General features: G+C 39.5%; 2 protein-coding genes across 7 annotated transcripts; one reads left to right on the plus strand and one right to left on the minus strand.

Moving 5' to 3' along the window:
- Positions 1-943: 943 nt before the first annotated feature.
- Positions 944-5,703, minus strand: LOC109626540 (low choriolytic enzyme-like). Its single transcript, XM_020082580.2, has 10 exons — positions 5,574-5,703; positions 5,462-5,494; positions 5,319-5,384; positions 4,759-4,808; positions 3,228-3,297; positions 3,017-3,131; positions 2,470-2,642; positions 2,303-2,384; positions 2,094-2,215; positions 944-1,237 (listed from the first exon to the last, which is right to left on the minus strand). Exons 1-10 carry the CDS (start codon positions 5,647-5,649, stop codon positions 987-989), a joined length of 1,038 nt encoding a protein of 345 aa, XP_019938139.2. The 5' UTR covers positions 5,650-5,703; the 3' UTR covers positions 944-986.
- Positions 5,704-6,820: 1,117 nt separating this feature from the next.
- Positions 6,821-12,731, plus strand: zcchc9 (zinc finger, CCHC domain containing 9). Of its 6 annotated transcripts, none has more exons than XM_020082582.2 (6): positions 6,821-6,980; positions 7,854-8,231; positions 10,450-10,600; positions 11,050-11,142; positions 11,230-11,298; positions 12,435-12,731. In XM_020082582.2, exons 1-6 carry the CDS (start codon positions 6,897-6,899, stop codon positions 12,545-12,547), a joined length of 888 nt encoding a protein of 295 aa, XP_019938141.2. In that variant the 5' UTR covers positions 6,821-6,896; the 3' UTR covers positions 12,548-12,731. The 6 variants fall into 6 exon arrangements, with proteins under 6 accessions (XP_019938141.2, XP_019938143.2, XP_069370193.1 ...); XM_020082584.2 differs by having other exon boundaries at positions 6,826-6,980; positions 7,858-8,231; XM_069514092.1 differs by having other exon boundaries at positions 6,966-7,023.
- Positions 12,732-16,713: the final 3,982 nt, after the last annotated feature.

Genomic DNA, 16,713 nt, shown 5'->3' on the forward strand with positions numbered 1-16,713 from the left:
CATCACACACCAGGGTAATTTGGGTTTGGTTGCATTCCAACACAACTTGTTAGACGATCAGTATTTTATGGGATTTGTTGATGTTAATAATATAATATGTCCAAATCTTAAAGTGACATCTCTGAGAGGAAATGTTAGTATGAAAGTTTTAAGACAATTCATGTTTTGAATTTGGATTTACATGAAACACTTGGTGCTTTTTGTTTTTCTAAAAACCAATTAAAACATTTTTAGTTTGAAATCTCCTGGGGGACACTGTTTTGCAAAATCTGTCCCATTTCAGAATTTAACTCAGACTCAGTACAAGAACTCAACCTCCTTGTTGTGACCCTGTTGATCCCCGAGGAGCTATGAGCCTGAACCCTGTTCGAGGTAACTGGTATAACAACCAACTTATTTGGCCACAAAGCGGGTTTAGGAAAGCGTCTGGCAACAGAATTTTACAGTAGAAAGCCTATCCTTGTTTGGTGTCATGTTTGACTATGAAAATAATTGTGTTGACCTTACTTGTAAAAACAGACTTTAAAAATTGGACAAAGGCTAATGGGGCAGGAGGTAACATGAATGTGAGGGAGGACTGGAGATCTGTTACTTTCAACACCAGACAATTTTGCCTTTGATATAAGTTAAAATGTAAAGTGCAGGACAATTTAGGAGATGGTATATTTGTCAGTTGATATTTGAGAGACAAGGCAAATCATTTTTCATGGCTGGTTTTATTAAAACCAGTACTTGGTTAAACTAACTGCTCCAAACAAGGCCCTCAAATGTAAACATATCTGATCTCTAGGCAGCTGAAATATATATATTTTTTTAGTCGAAGATTTAAGTAAATTCAATTTTGAGGACTCAGACTGAAATGACTATAGTGACTGTTGTAGCAGTTAACACAAATATAATTTTGACATAGTGTGAAACCAGGGAAGGCAAATCCACTAGAAACTGGTTTGAATATTTGAGTTTTATTAAAAGATTTTAATCACAGCTCAGCGTAAACCTGTTTGCTGGCTGGTATTATTGGGCCCTCCAGTGGCAGTGTCCAGGTGCTGCTGTGAAGCGGTGCGATTTTCCTCTGGTTGTCCCCCGGCAGGAACAATACTCTGGTTTCCTCTGCTGGTGCTGTTGAAGAAGACCTTCACATCCTGGATCATGGAGTTAGTATCCTCCTCAGCATTTGACGTACTGCCTTCTTTGTCTGCTTCACCACTTCCCTTCCCAGTCTGTGTTTCTGTTGCATCTGTGTGGAGAGGTGGAAATAGAATTAAGCAGTCTTCTCTATGTGCACATGTATTACTCCCATGTGGCTGTCAGCTGTTTGAAGTGTACAGTATGGACTCTGATTTCTCAAGATTTATTTTTACTCTTTAAATACAGACCATGTATAGCTTCTCTAGTGCTCTAGCTCAAAGAATGACCACAACTGAATGGACTGGGATGAAATTCTGTGAAGACATTTGTGAACCCCGGCAGTAATCCACTGACTTTTCCTCCAGAGCCATCATTAGGTCAAATATATTTTGCTGTGGTTTATGACAAAATACCTGCAAAACAGTAAATTTGAATTACCATTACTGTGACCATTACATCAAGATGAACTCCTAAAAATAGTATGTATGGGTTCCCAAACAAACACGCAATGTAACTCTACACAGTTCATACAAAAGCTGCTTAGAGTTAACATTTGAAATAGTCAAATGTTAACTCTGACTTGAAATAGTCCTCCACTGAATTGTAGTTTTCTTTACCCCAGAAAAGACCCTTTATATTTAAATACTTTATGTTTACATGGAGGGGGTCCTCTCTATGGAGGCCACCATGTTTTTTACAGTAGTCCAGACTGGACAAACTAATCACCTTTTGAGTTTTTATGACAACTGATGCTACCACAGGTTCTTTATCATGTTTGGAAGGAGAGGGTGAGGTGAGGGGTGTTCAGCTGCAACATGCAACTTCACAGTAGATATCACAAAATTCTACACACTGCACCTTTAAGTCCATAAGCATATTAAATCATATAACATAATGTACAAAGTATGTATAGTGGGAGTGGGAAACTGCTTAAATGTCTGATGTAAGAAAGAAAGTGCACTTACCACACTTGTAGAGGTGACGAACTTTCTGGATGTCCAGCTGTGTCATTTTAGCCCTCTGTCCCATCTCCTTTATGTCTTTTATTGACACGATGGTGGGCTGACCATTTGCTGAAAAAAACCCTCTGACACAAGAATAAAATCAGTTACTAAATCACTGTTAGAGGACAAAAAGAAAGAAACTTAAATTTACATGCTCTTTGACACTTTACCCTCCGTAGTGCATGATGGATGTGATGTCATAAGGAAGATTAAAAGTGTTTCCTTGCTGCTTATTGAAGTTTCTCTGCATCCCTGAAACACAACCATATGGTTTTCACTCAGCAGAGGCACAAGTGTCACCACTCCAAAATTCCTCAGGAGAGAACACGACCATCACCTTTCATGATATTATCAGGGAAAATGGTGATGTATTGTTCACGGTCCATCCTCGTGTGTTCATGGTGGAAACCCAACGCGTGAAGAATCTCATGGACAATGTTACCAATAATACACTGAGGAGCGACAAACACAGGCTGCTCGCCGCCAACTAAGCCCACGTATGACGCACATCTGGAATACAACAGTTGATGCATATTAAGGTAACGAAAAGCTGTTTGATAAACATTGATAAAAACTGAAAACTCAGCAGTATAGCAGACCTTACTGAGCCAGGATGTAGAAATCCAGCCCTATGACCTGCAGGTTGACCTCTACCCAATCTCCATACCATAAAACCTCCATTTCAGACAGGAAACCCAAAGCAAAGGATGTGACTTTTCAAAACAAATAGCTTTTAACCTGACAAAATAGATATATGACTGGCTGAAGGGGCTTAATATGAAATGACACCAAGAACCCATGCACAACACCACTTCACTTCCTCTGCCTCTCCCCCTCGTCAGCGATAGGACTGCTGCAAACCTGAGCAAGAAAACAGTACACACCCTTTGCCGATCTTGAAGAGCAGGTGGTTAGTCTCTGTTGTTCTTTTGTGAAAGGTCAGACATGTGTGTTCAGTAACCATGGCGATAGCAGAGAGGATGTCCTCTGTCCGACTGGCTGCAAAATAGTCGTGAAAAAGATTTAAGATTTGTGAGCAGACACAATCAGTCAATCAGTGATCTGATTTTATTTTAAAATCCACAGACTGCTAACCTAACTCCAGGCTGATAACGTATGGTATCTTCTGTGTTGGCCATGTATGTCCCACAGCATTCCTGTCAGTCTGTAGGTAAAATAATTGTCCTCAAGAATAAGTAAGTTAGGTAACACAAAGAAATGCCTGCAGAGTGTCTATAGTTGGTGCTCTTCTGGTTAATTCAAGTCCTGGAGGATGATGGAGTGGCCATCAGTAGAACTGTGACTTCTGCTGGAAGCTATATAGTGGATCAATGTCAAAATAAAACAGCAACAAACAAAGAGGGAGGAGGCCAGAGAGGGAGAGATACAGCTGCAAGAAAAATTCAATTTCACTATAGCCTCATACAGCGGCTGTGGCTGAGAGGAAGAGCAGTCATCCTCCAACCAGAAGGTCGGCAGTTTGATCCCCAGTCTTCCCCATCTGAATGCCGAAGTGTCCTTGGGCAAGATGCTGAACCACGAATGGCCCCTCATAGAACAAGAAGTGCTGCTAATAGATGCACTGTATGAATGGCACACTGTACTGTAAAGCACTTTGAGAGGTCATCAAGACTAGAGAAGGGCTATATAAATTTACAAGAGAGACCAATGATCAACTTACAATTTGCTCGTATACCACAGAACTTAAAAAAATCCACCGGGATGGTGCAGGTTGATGTTGGGAAGCGATTAAAGGTGTGTTGTCTGTCATCTTTTACTGTAGTCCCTTATTGAATAACAAAGTGTTTCAAGTTCTTCTCAAGCAAAATGTATGTTCATTTTTAACTTCATTAATTGCCACTTTATTTGTGCATTTGTGATTTTAAGTGTGTAGAATTTAGTGACATCTAGTGGTGAAGTTGCATGTTGCAGCTGAATACCCCTCTTCTCATCCTCCCCTTTTAAAGAGAACCTGTTGTAGCCTTCAGTTGTCATAAAAACTCAAGAAGGTGTTTAGTTTGTCCAGTCTGGGCTACTGTAAAAAACATTGCGGCCTCAGCAAAAAGGACTCTTCTAAGTATTTACACATAAAGTGCTCATTTTAGGGTAAAGAAAAAACAACTCATACATTTTAGACGAAACACACTAGTGAAAATATCACTTGAAATATTTAATATTCAGTTTCTGCCAATAGATCCCTTTCACTTAAATATCAAACACTGAACCTTTAAGAAAATATTTTTTTTGGAATTGATTTTCATGACACTGTTAAGCAAGTCATGTAGCAGAGTTTTAATATTGATCAGTCCACAGTGAGAAAAACTGTCTATAAAAAAAGAAGAGATTTTTTTTTTTTTTTAGCTACTGTGCTACTGTCTGAGCTGAGGCATCTCTGTTGGAAGAATCAAGCAAAACTGCTACTGAACACTACAGATCTGATCCATGAAGCTTAATCCACATTATTATTTTTTATTTTTTTAAGATCCCTCAAGGAGAAATTCTTTTTACACTCATTTTATACATTCAGTTGTTAACCCTGAAACACAATCCCCCCCCAAACACACACCCAAAGGGCTCACAGACATGCAACATGCTACATAACAGACTATGTGACAGATTCACTCACCGACAACATCATGTCACCCTCCAACACTGCATAGTTCTTCGACAGCAGCTCTGTGAGAATGAGGGTAAGGAAAAAATACAATAATGCAAATTATCCTTCTTTCTTGGAGCCTTTTCTTATCAGCTAGTTTTTTAAGTCACTGTACTTTTATATTTATGATGGCTGTGGACCTTGGCCAACTCAAGAATATATTTTAAAGCAGTTAGTGTGGTCCATGTTATTCAAAGTGGAAAGTCTATGATTTAACAGAGTTAGTTTTTCAATAAATGAGTCATGAAAATATTGAAAAACTCAAAAACTACAGTGGATTATTTTTAATTGTTTGATTAACTTTGCTTTGGGAGTCTGGAAAAGTCACAAGTCAGTTACATATAATATTTTTTCCAGTGATCTCTGATTTTACCCGATTGTAAAAATTGCTCCAGTTGTTTAACTGTTTATATTCATGTCATCTAAATCTATGGGCATAGTTTAGTCTGTGAGATCCACAAATTGCCAAAAAAAATGTATAAAGCACTCATTCAGAGTGGCAGGTCAGCATTGTGACAGTCTGGGCTCACCTTGTAATGTCTCTGGGTTAGACTCCATATAAAGCAATGCTGTGATGAGCCAGTCTTCTTGAAGTGCTGTAACATGTTCATGTCAAGGAAACAGAAAAACTCACAAAGACCAACACAGTGATTGAATTACAACACATTTTTACCTTGACTGGCTTCAGGAACAGGACTGGAGTTGACTGAAATCCAGCAGATAAGACAAAAATCACACATTTGATTTTAGACAATAAAAGTAAAAAAGCAGCTGCCCACACTTACCATCTTTAGGGTTTTCTACAAATACAAGTGCAGCGAGAAGCAGACTGAACACGACTGAGCAGCTCTGCTCCATCATTATCACAGTAAGTCAAAGCACCTGTGAGCTGCAGCCTCATTTATTCCTGTGAGCCTCAGCCCTGTTGTTAGGGCAATCAACAACTACTTATTCACAATTGCTCTGTAATGAAGTACAGTTCTGAGGTACTTGTGTTTTACCTTGGAATCCAAATATTACATTTATACCTCGGTTGGATCCGCAATATAGTTTTTGATTTTACTTTATGTTTATGCTGTACTCTGGTGACCATATGTAATACAGTATTTGAACACTGGGGTAGTACACAGATTTTTGACAGTGTCAGTACGCTGCAGTATGTGTTTACTGAATGGAAACTGGATGTTGATGATTTGAAATATGGACTGATTCTTGCCTGTGATAAGGTAAAGACGATAATGTTGATGATAAGCAACTTTAACAGTGTTATGATGCAAGTAAATGGATCACTGGACTCAAAGATATACAATGCATTGACTTAGGTTTATTGTTGGAGCCCACAAGCTGATGCGTCCAGACAAGTTCTCTCCTTATACACCTGAGTGCCTCAGTTTATATTGAGTTTGACTGTGTGACAACACAACTTCTATGCAGCTGAACCAATTGAATACATTTACTCAAATGTATTCAGTTAAGTTTTCATCTACTTGTACTGTGAATATTTACCTGAGTGCAAGTGCGAGGTGTACTTTTCAGACAAAACATATCAACAGTTTTTATGATGAATGATTATTGACTGAAACTTCAACAGTAGTTGTAGTGAAAGAAACTAAGGATACATTTTTATGAAAGTACAACACTGTTGTAAAAGTTTGAGATACAGAGGTATTTGGAAGAATTGCAAATGTGGAAAATGTTAAACTAGATCTTAAAGGTCTTTCCAGAAGGGATTTTGTATATGTCTTTTCATAAATCAGAACTATATAAATCAAACCTTCAGCTTACAGGAATAACACTGGGAGCATTTTGAGATAACAGCCTGTTAAGAAATAAGATTGATATTTAAATCTATAGATACAAAATTTGTTCTACTGGTGTGAAAGGAAACTCTCAAAATCTTCATGAAAAATAAAAAATCTTTACTTGCAGCGACCCTCTCAAAAAAACAGAGCATTTGCATCGTCTGTTCGCTGCAGGAGGGGAAATGTCGACTTGTATTCACAAAAATCAAGCACATATGGAGATCGGCCAAACTGTTTTACACAGCTGACCACGTTGGTTCAGACCGTTATCGCTGTTGGCAGTAGGGGGCGCTCTGCAGACTGCAGATGATTTTTCAACCCGTGGAACAAACGCAAAGAAGAAGAGCAAACACTTCCGGGACAAGCCAAACACGCGGAAATCCTCACAGGGTAAAGTTGACACGGTTCTTTTTTTAACGTTTTACTCTGCTGTGTGAGAAAAATGATTCATAATCTCCAGCTGTCTTGTGTTAAATAGAAATCACACCAGCTTCGATATGTGTAGTTATCATCCTCCCGTCGTACAAACGGCTGGTAGATTGAATTTGTTAATGTGTGAATCATACGTGTAAACTTAAAAACCTCTAACAGTTTAAAAGTCATTTTAAAAACTGAACTTGTTCCTTAAATGGACAGCAGTCTTGTTGTTGAGCAATCAGAGAAGTGACTGCAAACACTTTTTTGTAGACAGTTCTGCTGAGCACATCACTTCAAGTTCAGAGGTCGAGCTGTTTTATTTTGTCCATCTGTGTGTGTGTTATGAAAAACTCTTTGTTTTGAATTTTGGATTATGGGTGAATAACTTCAGTTTTGAAAGTTGATTCAAACAGTATCTGCAGACATCCAACAGTTTGTCTATTACTTACACCAGAGGGTGTTACAGCTTGTGACCCTTAAATTAATTTAAATTTGATAAAGAAAATTTACTATAAATCTTCATTGCAGATTAAGAGGTAGGATAAACAATAACTTTTTATCAGCACCGTAGATTGTTTATAAAAAAGCTCTACATAGTGTCCAGCATGCAGACAATAAGAAGTGACAGTATAGTAGAACTGTTTGAGAAGGACTCACTAATGACAAGGAATAATAGATAAAAAGTAGCTCTGTAGCATTAATATAGACCAAGCAAACAGCCCATTCTGCACAGACGGGTTCGGAACAGACATTGCAATTGAATGTAATCTCCTTCAAGTTGCTGACTTTGCAGTATTGTTGTGAACTGTTCCTCTTGATGTATTCTGTTTCTTTGTTTGTTCTCAGCCAGAGGGTGCAGTCATGACGAGATGGGCGAGAGCCAATAACGTCCACAAGCACAAACCATCAGAGGCCACTCCATGGAGTCAGCTTAGAGCAAGGGGAAGAGGCCAGCCAGGCAGCTCTGGTGACCACCTAAGGAGGACTCAGCCTGGTGGATTTGCTGTGAAAAAACCGAACCGCAAGAAGAAGGATTACAACAATGAAGATGTGAACGGATTCCTGGAGTATCTTCAGCAGAATGGACAGCCACTGCCCAAAACTGATGATGGAGGGAAGGAGCTGGGCCAGGATTTCAGGGAAGAGGTAGGAATCGCCTTGAAGAAAGACCGAAGAAGAGAGGACAGAAGGATAAAGAGACAGACAGATAAAAAGAGCAACATGGTGAGTGATTTCAAACCATTTACTCCAGGTGCCAGATTTAAACAGTATTCACTGTCACTTAACTTCATGTTGTTGTTTTTTGACATGTTAGACGAATCTGCACGGTTTACTATTTGCATCATTTCGCAGCTGAAGAAAGAAGCTGGAAACACAACACCGACTTTTTATCACCTATGTCAAATTGATGAATCGGTATTCCCTCTCCTTTGTCTCTGTTTTTGGTCTTCTACTTTCTGAGGGAAATATCTGTCTCTTTAACTTCTAAATGCTGACTGTGGAGATGTTGAACAAGATTTCCATGACTGTGCCTGTCTGCTTTTTGCTGATGAACAGGACGTGAACAGCAGCCTTTCACAGTTATTTTGTCTGTTAACAGTTTTTTCCTGATGCTGAATATAGGGATGCATCGATACCGATATCAGCATCGGGTCTCTGTCCGAATTTGTGCTCGTATTCAAGTAATTATAAAACTACTCAGATACAACCACACCCGATACCACTTTATGGCAACTTGACATCGACCTCATGTCAGTTGAGCAGGTAGCCGGAGGAGGTGCAACATCAGCAGTTTGGAGATACTTCAAGATAAGCTATGATGACAAAAGTGAAGCAGACTGCAAACTATGCTCTGCTAAATTGTCAAGAGGAGGGGTGAAAAGTAGCTCCTTTAACCCAAGCAATTTTATAAAGCATCTCAAGAACCAACACAACGCAGAGTTCAAGGAGTTTGCTAATGCTAGCAGCGGCAAACAGCAACAACCAACTCTGCAGCAAATGCTGGAGAAGCGAGACAAAATGTCCAGAGGCAACCCGTTTGAAAAACAAATAACAGAAGCTCTTACCCAGTTCATTGCTCTTGATGACCAGCCCTTGTAGATATATAGTATAGAGGCAATGAGTGTTGCTGGATTCCCTAGCCTGCCGTGTGTTGCCCACACCCTTCATCTGGCTGTTAACAAGGGTCTTCTGGCTCAGAGAAGTGTTGCAGATGCGGTGGCAGGAGTTAACCCAAATGGTGAGCTCCTCTGATGCTTTGGCATCAGATGTGATTCCTTCCGTGACCGTGCTTTAGAGACTTTTGACCAAAGAAAGAGACTCGGACCATGGCATCAAAACAATGAGGGGAACCTTAGCTGCAGCAGTCAAGAGAAACTTCACTGACACAGAGGAAAAAAACCCACTCTACAGGCAGACAAGCAGGAGGATCTGAGGGAAACACCTGCCAGAAAGCTACACAAGGCCCAGCAACAGTCTAGACAGTGTGTTTGAAGAAATAGAAGAAGAGCAAGCATCAACATCAGTGAGCAGTGCACCAGTGGGTGCTGCTATTCAGGAGAGACCACAGCTTCTCGGGAAAACAAACCACTGCAGTACTGGGGGGTTAACAAAGTGCAGTTTCCCACTCTCAACACAAATGTCATGCAGATACCTCTCTGCACCATGCAGTAGTGAGGAAAGTGAAAGGCTGTTTAGCTCAGTGTCACATATTGTCGACGAACACAGAAACAGGCTCACAGCTGATAATGCAGAGAAGCTTCTTTTCATCAAAAAGACTCTTCCCTTTCACTCTTCCAAAAAAGGCTTAGTCCTCAGAGACAGCACTATCATGTCAGTTGTTGTGCTCCATTCAGGAGTTGTATGTTGTGTGGTACTGAAATCTGATGAATGTGTTCAGGAAAACAAAGTTGATCCAGAAAAAGGCTTAGTCCTCAAAGACAGCACTATAATTCCAGTTGTTCTGCAACAATTGTATGTTGTGTGGTAATGAAATCCACTGAATGGGTTACAGGTCACATTAAGTGAAATGTGTGACAGTGCCATGGTATTTTCAAGAAAATACAAAGGTGAATGTTAATGTCAGCAACAGCATCATGTTGTATATTTCCTTTGTAACAGTCAGAAAGAAACATCTGATAAAAATGAAATGCTTTCAAAGTCATTGTTAGAATTGTAATGGCATTATTCAGTACTCATTGGTACTCAGTATTGGCAAGTATCCAAATGTATGTACTTGTAGTTGGTCTGAAAAAAGTGGTATCGGTGCATCCCTAGCTGAATATGATGCTATGAGAGCAGTGAGAAAGAAGAAGAACAGCTCACAGATGCACTATAAGCTAAAAGATCTGATCCTGATATCAAAAGATTGATCAGTACCCAATGTGTGTATTTTCTCAGATGATCCTCTCTCTCTCCTCTGACGCTGTTTATCTCTCCTCAGATGTGTTTTAACTGCAGGAAGCCAGGTCACGGTTTGGCAGACTGTCCAGAGGCCGACAGAGACGAGGAGATGGGCCGAGGCATTTGCTATCGCTGTGGCTCCACTGAACATGAAATCCACAAATGTAAAGCTAAAGTGGACCCGGCTCTGGGTGAGGATATAAAAACATAAAACATGTATAGAATCATGAACAATTTGTTAACATTCCATTATTTATTTGAACAAAATAAGATCAAACACACGTTCTACATAAAACACCGTTACTGTGTCGTGTTTAAGGGGATAGTTCACCCAAAAATTATAATTGACTCATTATCTACTCACCACTATGCAGAGTTTGAGTCTTAAAAACGCTTTGGGAGTTTCAGGGGTAAACAGCATTGCAGCCAAATCCAATACGAAGAAAGAGGTCTTGGCTTTCTGTTGCAAAAAAGTGAAAGCTCTAACTATTATGGTGTTTTAGCTAATATGATCTTAACTTTAAATAGGGTCATGTACCCAATTTGAGCAATTTCCCGCACCCCATTTGGGGCCGCTAGTGGGATGTCAGCTTTCAGAGGGTTAACATGCTTAAACTGTGTAACATGGTGTTTCTCTCAGGCGATTACCCGTATGCAAAGTGCTTCATCTGCGGTCAGACTGGACACTTGTCACGATCCTGCCCAGATAATCCTAAAGGACTGTATGCACAAGGTACAGACCGTCACTGCACTTTAACAATCTCTGTACGATCATATATTTTCTGCTCATTTAAACAATGGTTTGTGTGTGTGCGTGCAGGAGGCTCCTGTCGTGTTTGTGGTTCAGTGGAACATTTTCAGAAGGACTGTCCGGAGCACCAGGCTGCAAGTGAGTCCCTACTGTCTGTCTGCCTGCTCCTCAACCAGTGTGCATGCTGCTGAGTATCAGTTTCAACGTTTCAGCTGAATGTTAACAGGTTTACGTGAAGGTAACAGGAATACAAACATCCTCAGTGTGCTGGATTATAGTTCCCTTTCTTTTTTAAACACACATTTAACTCTCTGCCACTAGGGGTCCCCTTAGGACAGGGTTTGGTTGCATGGGATCGTGGGAGATGTTTCTTTCCAAATCAAACTGACCCACTGATTCAATCCAGTAAAAATACGGAATAAAGCAGCTCTACATTAAAAATCTGTCTTTCTCAGACACTGGTCAGTGTACACAGGACGTCTTTGAGGGGCTGCGAGCCAAACTGCTGCTAATGTTTGCTAGCTTATTGACTTAATAACTTAAGATTCAGTAGTCTGATGTCAAAAATTCTTAATACAGTAAGAATATATAGTTAAAAAGCACCAAGATCTAAAAAGTTTGGCATAAAATATTTACGTAAAAATCGATTTAAAAAGTCAAGAAGTTGGATTTCAGCCCATCCAATGTTTGTTTGGATGCTTCTCCTCTAAGCCTATTAAGTTTGGAATCGTGAAGTGACTCAGGTTAAATGTGGTGACATTATAAGGAAACTACATTGATTACATTGATATGGATATTGGAAAAAAGCTAAATAAACATACATAAATAAATAAATTGAACAAGTACATATATTTAGTGACACATACCAAACAAACTGAATGCATTAAACTTTCTCTTAAAGTCTGTCTGCACCTATATAAGAGGTGGACTGTGACATTGGGCTTTTTTTGTTCCATGAAAGAGGAGTCACCAGGACAGAGGGAACTTGGCTTTTCTTACAAGCTCAGAAGATGGAGGATGATGGGTTGTGGTATTTAGGTGGTTTCACTGTACACCCCCTAACCATTAGATATCATTAAATCCCACACACTGAATGGTCTCAGTGGTGCTGGTAGCTTATCTCTGGGTCTGCACACTGAGGAGCACATCACTTGTTTTCTTCCGCTTTAGTGAGCCTAAAACAATTTGGCTTCATTCGTGAGATCAGATCATTGCAGGTAAACAAGGGTGAGCGCCATCACTCTTCATGATATCTCCCCCCTGTGTTTTTGCAGCCAACTCTGTGACGGTGGGCTGGTTGTCCAACAACATGAGCGCAGACCACGAGGAAGTACATGTTCCAGTGAAGAAAACCAAACCCAAACAGACTAAGGTGGTGACATTCTGAGCTGCTAAGATGATGTGCAGCTCAATGGAGTTTCATCCACGGAATTCATATATTTATCTCTAACCAAACCCCTGTTCTGGATTACATCGAGTATTTGCCTTCAAACACAGTGAAGTGGTTCACACACATTCTGATATTTTTGTGTATAACTGAGTCCTTTTCAATAAAATGTTACCTCCATATATTTACAGACTGGTTTTAGTTAGTTGCTGCAAAAGTATCTTTGTTTAAAGGTGACCATCATGTAAAAATATGAGATGTTTTCTGTTGAAAGTATCAAGATCATCTTTTTAACTGATTTATATCTTTGACAAAAAGAAAAAATCTTGAGTCAAGTTCAGTTTTCTCACTGGATGGATCAGACGACAGAGCTGAACTTATTGTCAGTAATGGTCGAGTATCTGAGGAGACATATTGTATGTCAAGTAGTCTTGTTGTAACCATAGTCCAACATCAGCTGCCACCACGATCAAGATCCACCATTATAATCCATCATCATGCTCCACTGCCGCCATCATGATCCACCATCAGCTGCTTATTCATGGTCCACCACTACAATCAGATGCCAGCACGATACAAGATCTGCCATTATGATCACAATCTCTGATTCACGATCCACCATCATAATCCACGATGTGGCCACAGCCGTGGATCTGTGAACGATATGGCACAGGGACTCCGGGGACAAGTCAAGTCAGTAACATGTATTGAGACATTAATTTATTTGATGTGATAAGGAGGGAGAAGAGAAAAGAGAAGCTCCATGTGGCTCAATTTCCTGACTGTTTCATTGGAAGCATGAGCAATGTCATCTAGTACAGCTATATCACTAGTGATGTATCTTTTAGGTGTTTAGGGCCAAGTATCAGAACCTCTGTTTTATCGGAGTTTAATGGAAAATTGTGGTTCATCCAGGTTTTTATGTCCCTGAGATAAGCTTGAAGTTTAGTTAATTGATTACACTGTTTGGTTTTATTGATAAGTATAAGTGGGTGTCATCTGCATAGCAGTCGAAATATACAGAGTGTGTCCTGATAATGTTTCCTAGTGGAAGCATATATAATGAGAATAAAATTGAGCCGAGCACAGAACCCTGTGGAACACCGTGGTTAACTTTGGTGCGCACCGATGATTCATCATTAATTTGCACAAATTGGAATCGATCTGAAAAATAGGATTCAAACCAGTTTAGGGCGGTTCCTTTAAAGCCAATTAGCTGTTCTAATCTCTGTAATAAAATGTGATGATCAATAGTGTTGAATGCTGCACTAAGGTCTAACAGGACAAGCACTGACACAAACCCTTGATCTCAGGCTATAAGAAGATCTTTAGTGACTTTTGCCAAGATTGCCTCCGTGTTATGATTAGCTCTAAACCTTGACTGAAGGTCTTCATATACATTACTTTCCTGGAGAAACTCACACAGCTGATTGGCTACAACCTTCTCAAGGATTTTAGACAGGGAGGTGAAACTGGATATTGGTCTGTAGTTGACTACAACCTTAGGGTCCAGGGTGGGTCTTCGAAAAGGGGTTTGATTACGGCTATCTTAAAGGACTGTGGTACATATCCTGATGATGATAGATAGATAGATAGGATAAGATACAAGTTGTGGGTTTAGGGGATAAGATTGTTGTGGTCAGCTGATCAAGGGTGATCAGAGAGAAGCTGTCTAAGTAATTGGTAGCTGTTTCTGAGGTTTCTGTGCTTGATTGTGTATTAATGTCGAGTGAATCTTGTCATTAAAGAAGGTCATAAAGATATTGCTATTCAGGGAAGGAGGGATACTGGGTTGAACGGAGGTGGGACTCTTGTCAGCCTGGCTGCAGTGCTGAAGACAGACCTGGGGTTGTTTTTATTTTCCTCTATTAATGTGGAGAATATATGAAATGGGACAGGGGATTTTTTATTGTTGATCTCAAAAAAATGTCTGCTGACAAGTAAATTACATCGTGAGGTCCCATTTGGTATTAGTAAGGATTATTAGCTTTCATCATATTGCATGATCATCATCTACAGATGGAATTTAATATATATTATTATATTTGATATCTGATGTTTTGTTCGTTTCCATCAAACAGTAAAAAGTTGTGATTTACAGTCTTGTCAGATGTTTTACAGACGTCATCTGTCAAGTCACTGTCCACACACACAGTATTTCTCTTAATTATTAGCTGGAAATCGCAGAGCTTTGTGACACTGCAGATCAAACTGAACTTGTCCCGTTCAACAAAGGCGTGAAAGAGAACCTAATTTAGGTGTGACTGCACTGCCAGTGTTTATTTCAGTGCAGATGGTGCCCATTGGGGAAGAGAAAACAAAATAAGACAATAAAGCAGTAATCGTTGGTGTTACATTATGTAATTTAATGCTGATATCAAAATGTAAGAGAGACAGAAGATGGCACAATTTCAGGTTCCACATAGTGATGTGTAAAAACAAGAATGTATGGTTTTAAATTGGCTGTATTGTGTTGGCACAGCCACACAGAGGCAGCACTGAGCTGGAGTAGGAAGATAGAGAGGTGACGTGAAGGTCTGTTGTCCTGTTGTTATGTGCAAAATGGCAGAGGACTGTTAATCTGACTTGAAAGGACTGGTAACACAAGTTTTCCTCCAAAATGCTGTGATTCTTGTACAGTCTGGAAACAAATCATGGAGGCACAGATACTAAATTCCACGGTGTGGCAAGGCAAGCTCATTGGTGTAGCATGTTTCAAGAGCAGGATAAAAAGCGTCAAGATAAAATGATAAAGCAGCATAAACCATTCAGATAGAAATTAGAGAGTTAAATGAGGAATTTAGAAAAAAATACAACAGCCAACGTTACAGTGCTGTATAAGATGATTTGATTGAATAAAAGGCAGAGGCAAACCGAAAAGTCCTCAGCCAAAGGATAACATTCTTTTAAAATGCAATCCCAAATTATGAGTTACGAATACAATTAAAAGGCACATTCAATTCAATTCAATTCAATTTTATTTATATAGCGCCAATTCATAATTTACATTATCTCAAGGCACTTTACATTTAAAGGTCAAGACATCAATAATAATAGATTTAGGACTCCATATACAAATGCAAGAGCAGCAGAGTGTGTTACTGCATAGGTCATATCTGTGAGCTGAGCATAAAGGTACTGTATGTGTGGCTGTTCTGTGCCTGTGGTCTGTCCTCTCCTGATGTGTGACCATGGTAAATACACTGGCAAACTCAAAATGACCACATGGGTTGAAACTTGAAGTTCACCTGACCTTCCTACTTATGTTGAATTGAATTGTAGAGGAATTGTAGAATAATATAGAAAAATATTTAGATTACAAGATCTGGTCATGTGTAGATGTGTGTGTTTCTGTAAATGTATAGTTTGGCAGGTTTTCATGTTGTGTTTTTATTTAGTTTTTTTCTTTTCTTTATTGCTGTCACCATATCATATATATCAATTGGATAGTTCAATGTTGGATATAGGAAAACACTTCGTCCAGCATTGTTCATACAAAGAAATTAGTTTATATATTTATTATTATTATTATTTTGAGTTGAATTTGCACCACGTCTCTCCCAATTTTCAATAGAAGTAATAAGTTATAGTCTCCATGTTGTGCACTGCATTAAATAGTGCAGTGGAAACGGCAAACACCTCTTCTTCTCTAGTTGTCACAGCTGAGGGGGGGGGGGCAGTTGAGCCTATACCTAGATAGAACCTTATATGACCCATCAATAAGGCAGACAACACCACCCTGACTTATTCAAAACACTGATCCTCAAGTATAATGTGCCAGCAGCTAAAAGTGGGTTACACAGACAGCAGCTCTCCCCAGATTGTTTTAATGAAGATACATTTTTTAGTTTTTTTTCCCGGGACACAGAAATGTGTGTGTGTGTGTGTGTGAGGGACTTCCCCTGGAGAGCTTGAAACAAGGTCTTACATCATCGATGAGGCAAAAGGAAAACCATCAACTCTTTGAAACTGCGATCAGTTTTCAGTCAATGGCAGATGTATCTTAGCGTATGAGAAAATAGTGAAAATAATGCCGGTGCTGACCTGACCTAGAAAAATCTGGAATCAGGGTCTGGTAGAGCCCCATTCAAAGGCTTCCCCTGTAGTTGCATCTATGATAGATCCTAATGGAATCAAATCCATCCAAAATTGTTGAGCAATTTCAT

This window comes from Paralichthys olivaceus, chromosome 18 (genome assembly GCF_024713975.1).
Source record: "Paralichthys olivaceus isolate ysfri-2021 chromosome 18, ASM2471397v2, whole genome shotgun sequence".
Classification (NCBI taxonomy): domain Eukaryota; kingdom Metazoa; phylum Chordata; class Actinopteri; order Pleuronectiformes; family Paralichthyidae; genus Paralichthys; species Paralichthys olivaceus.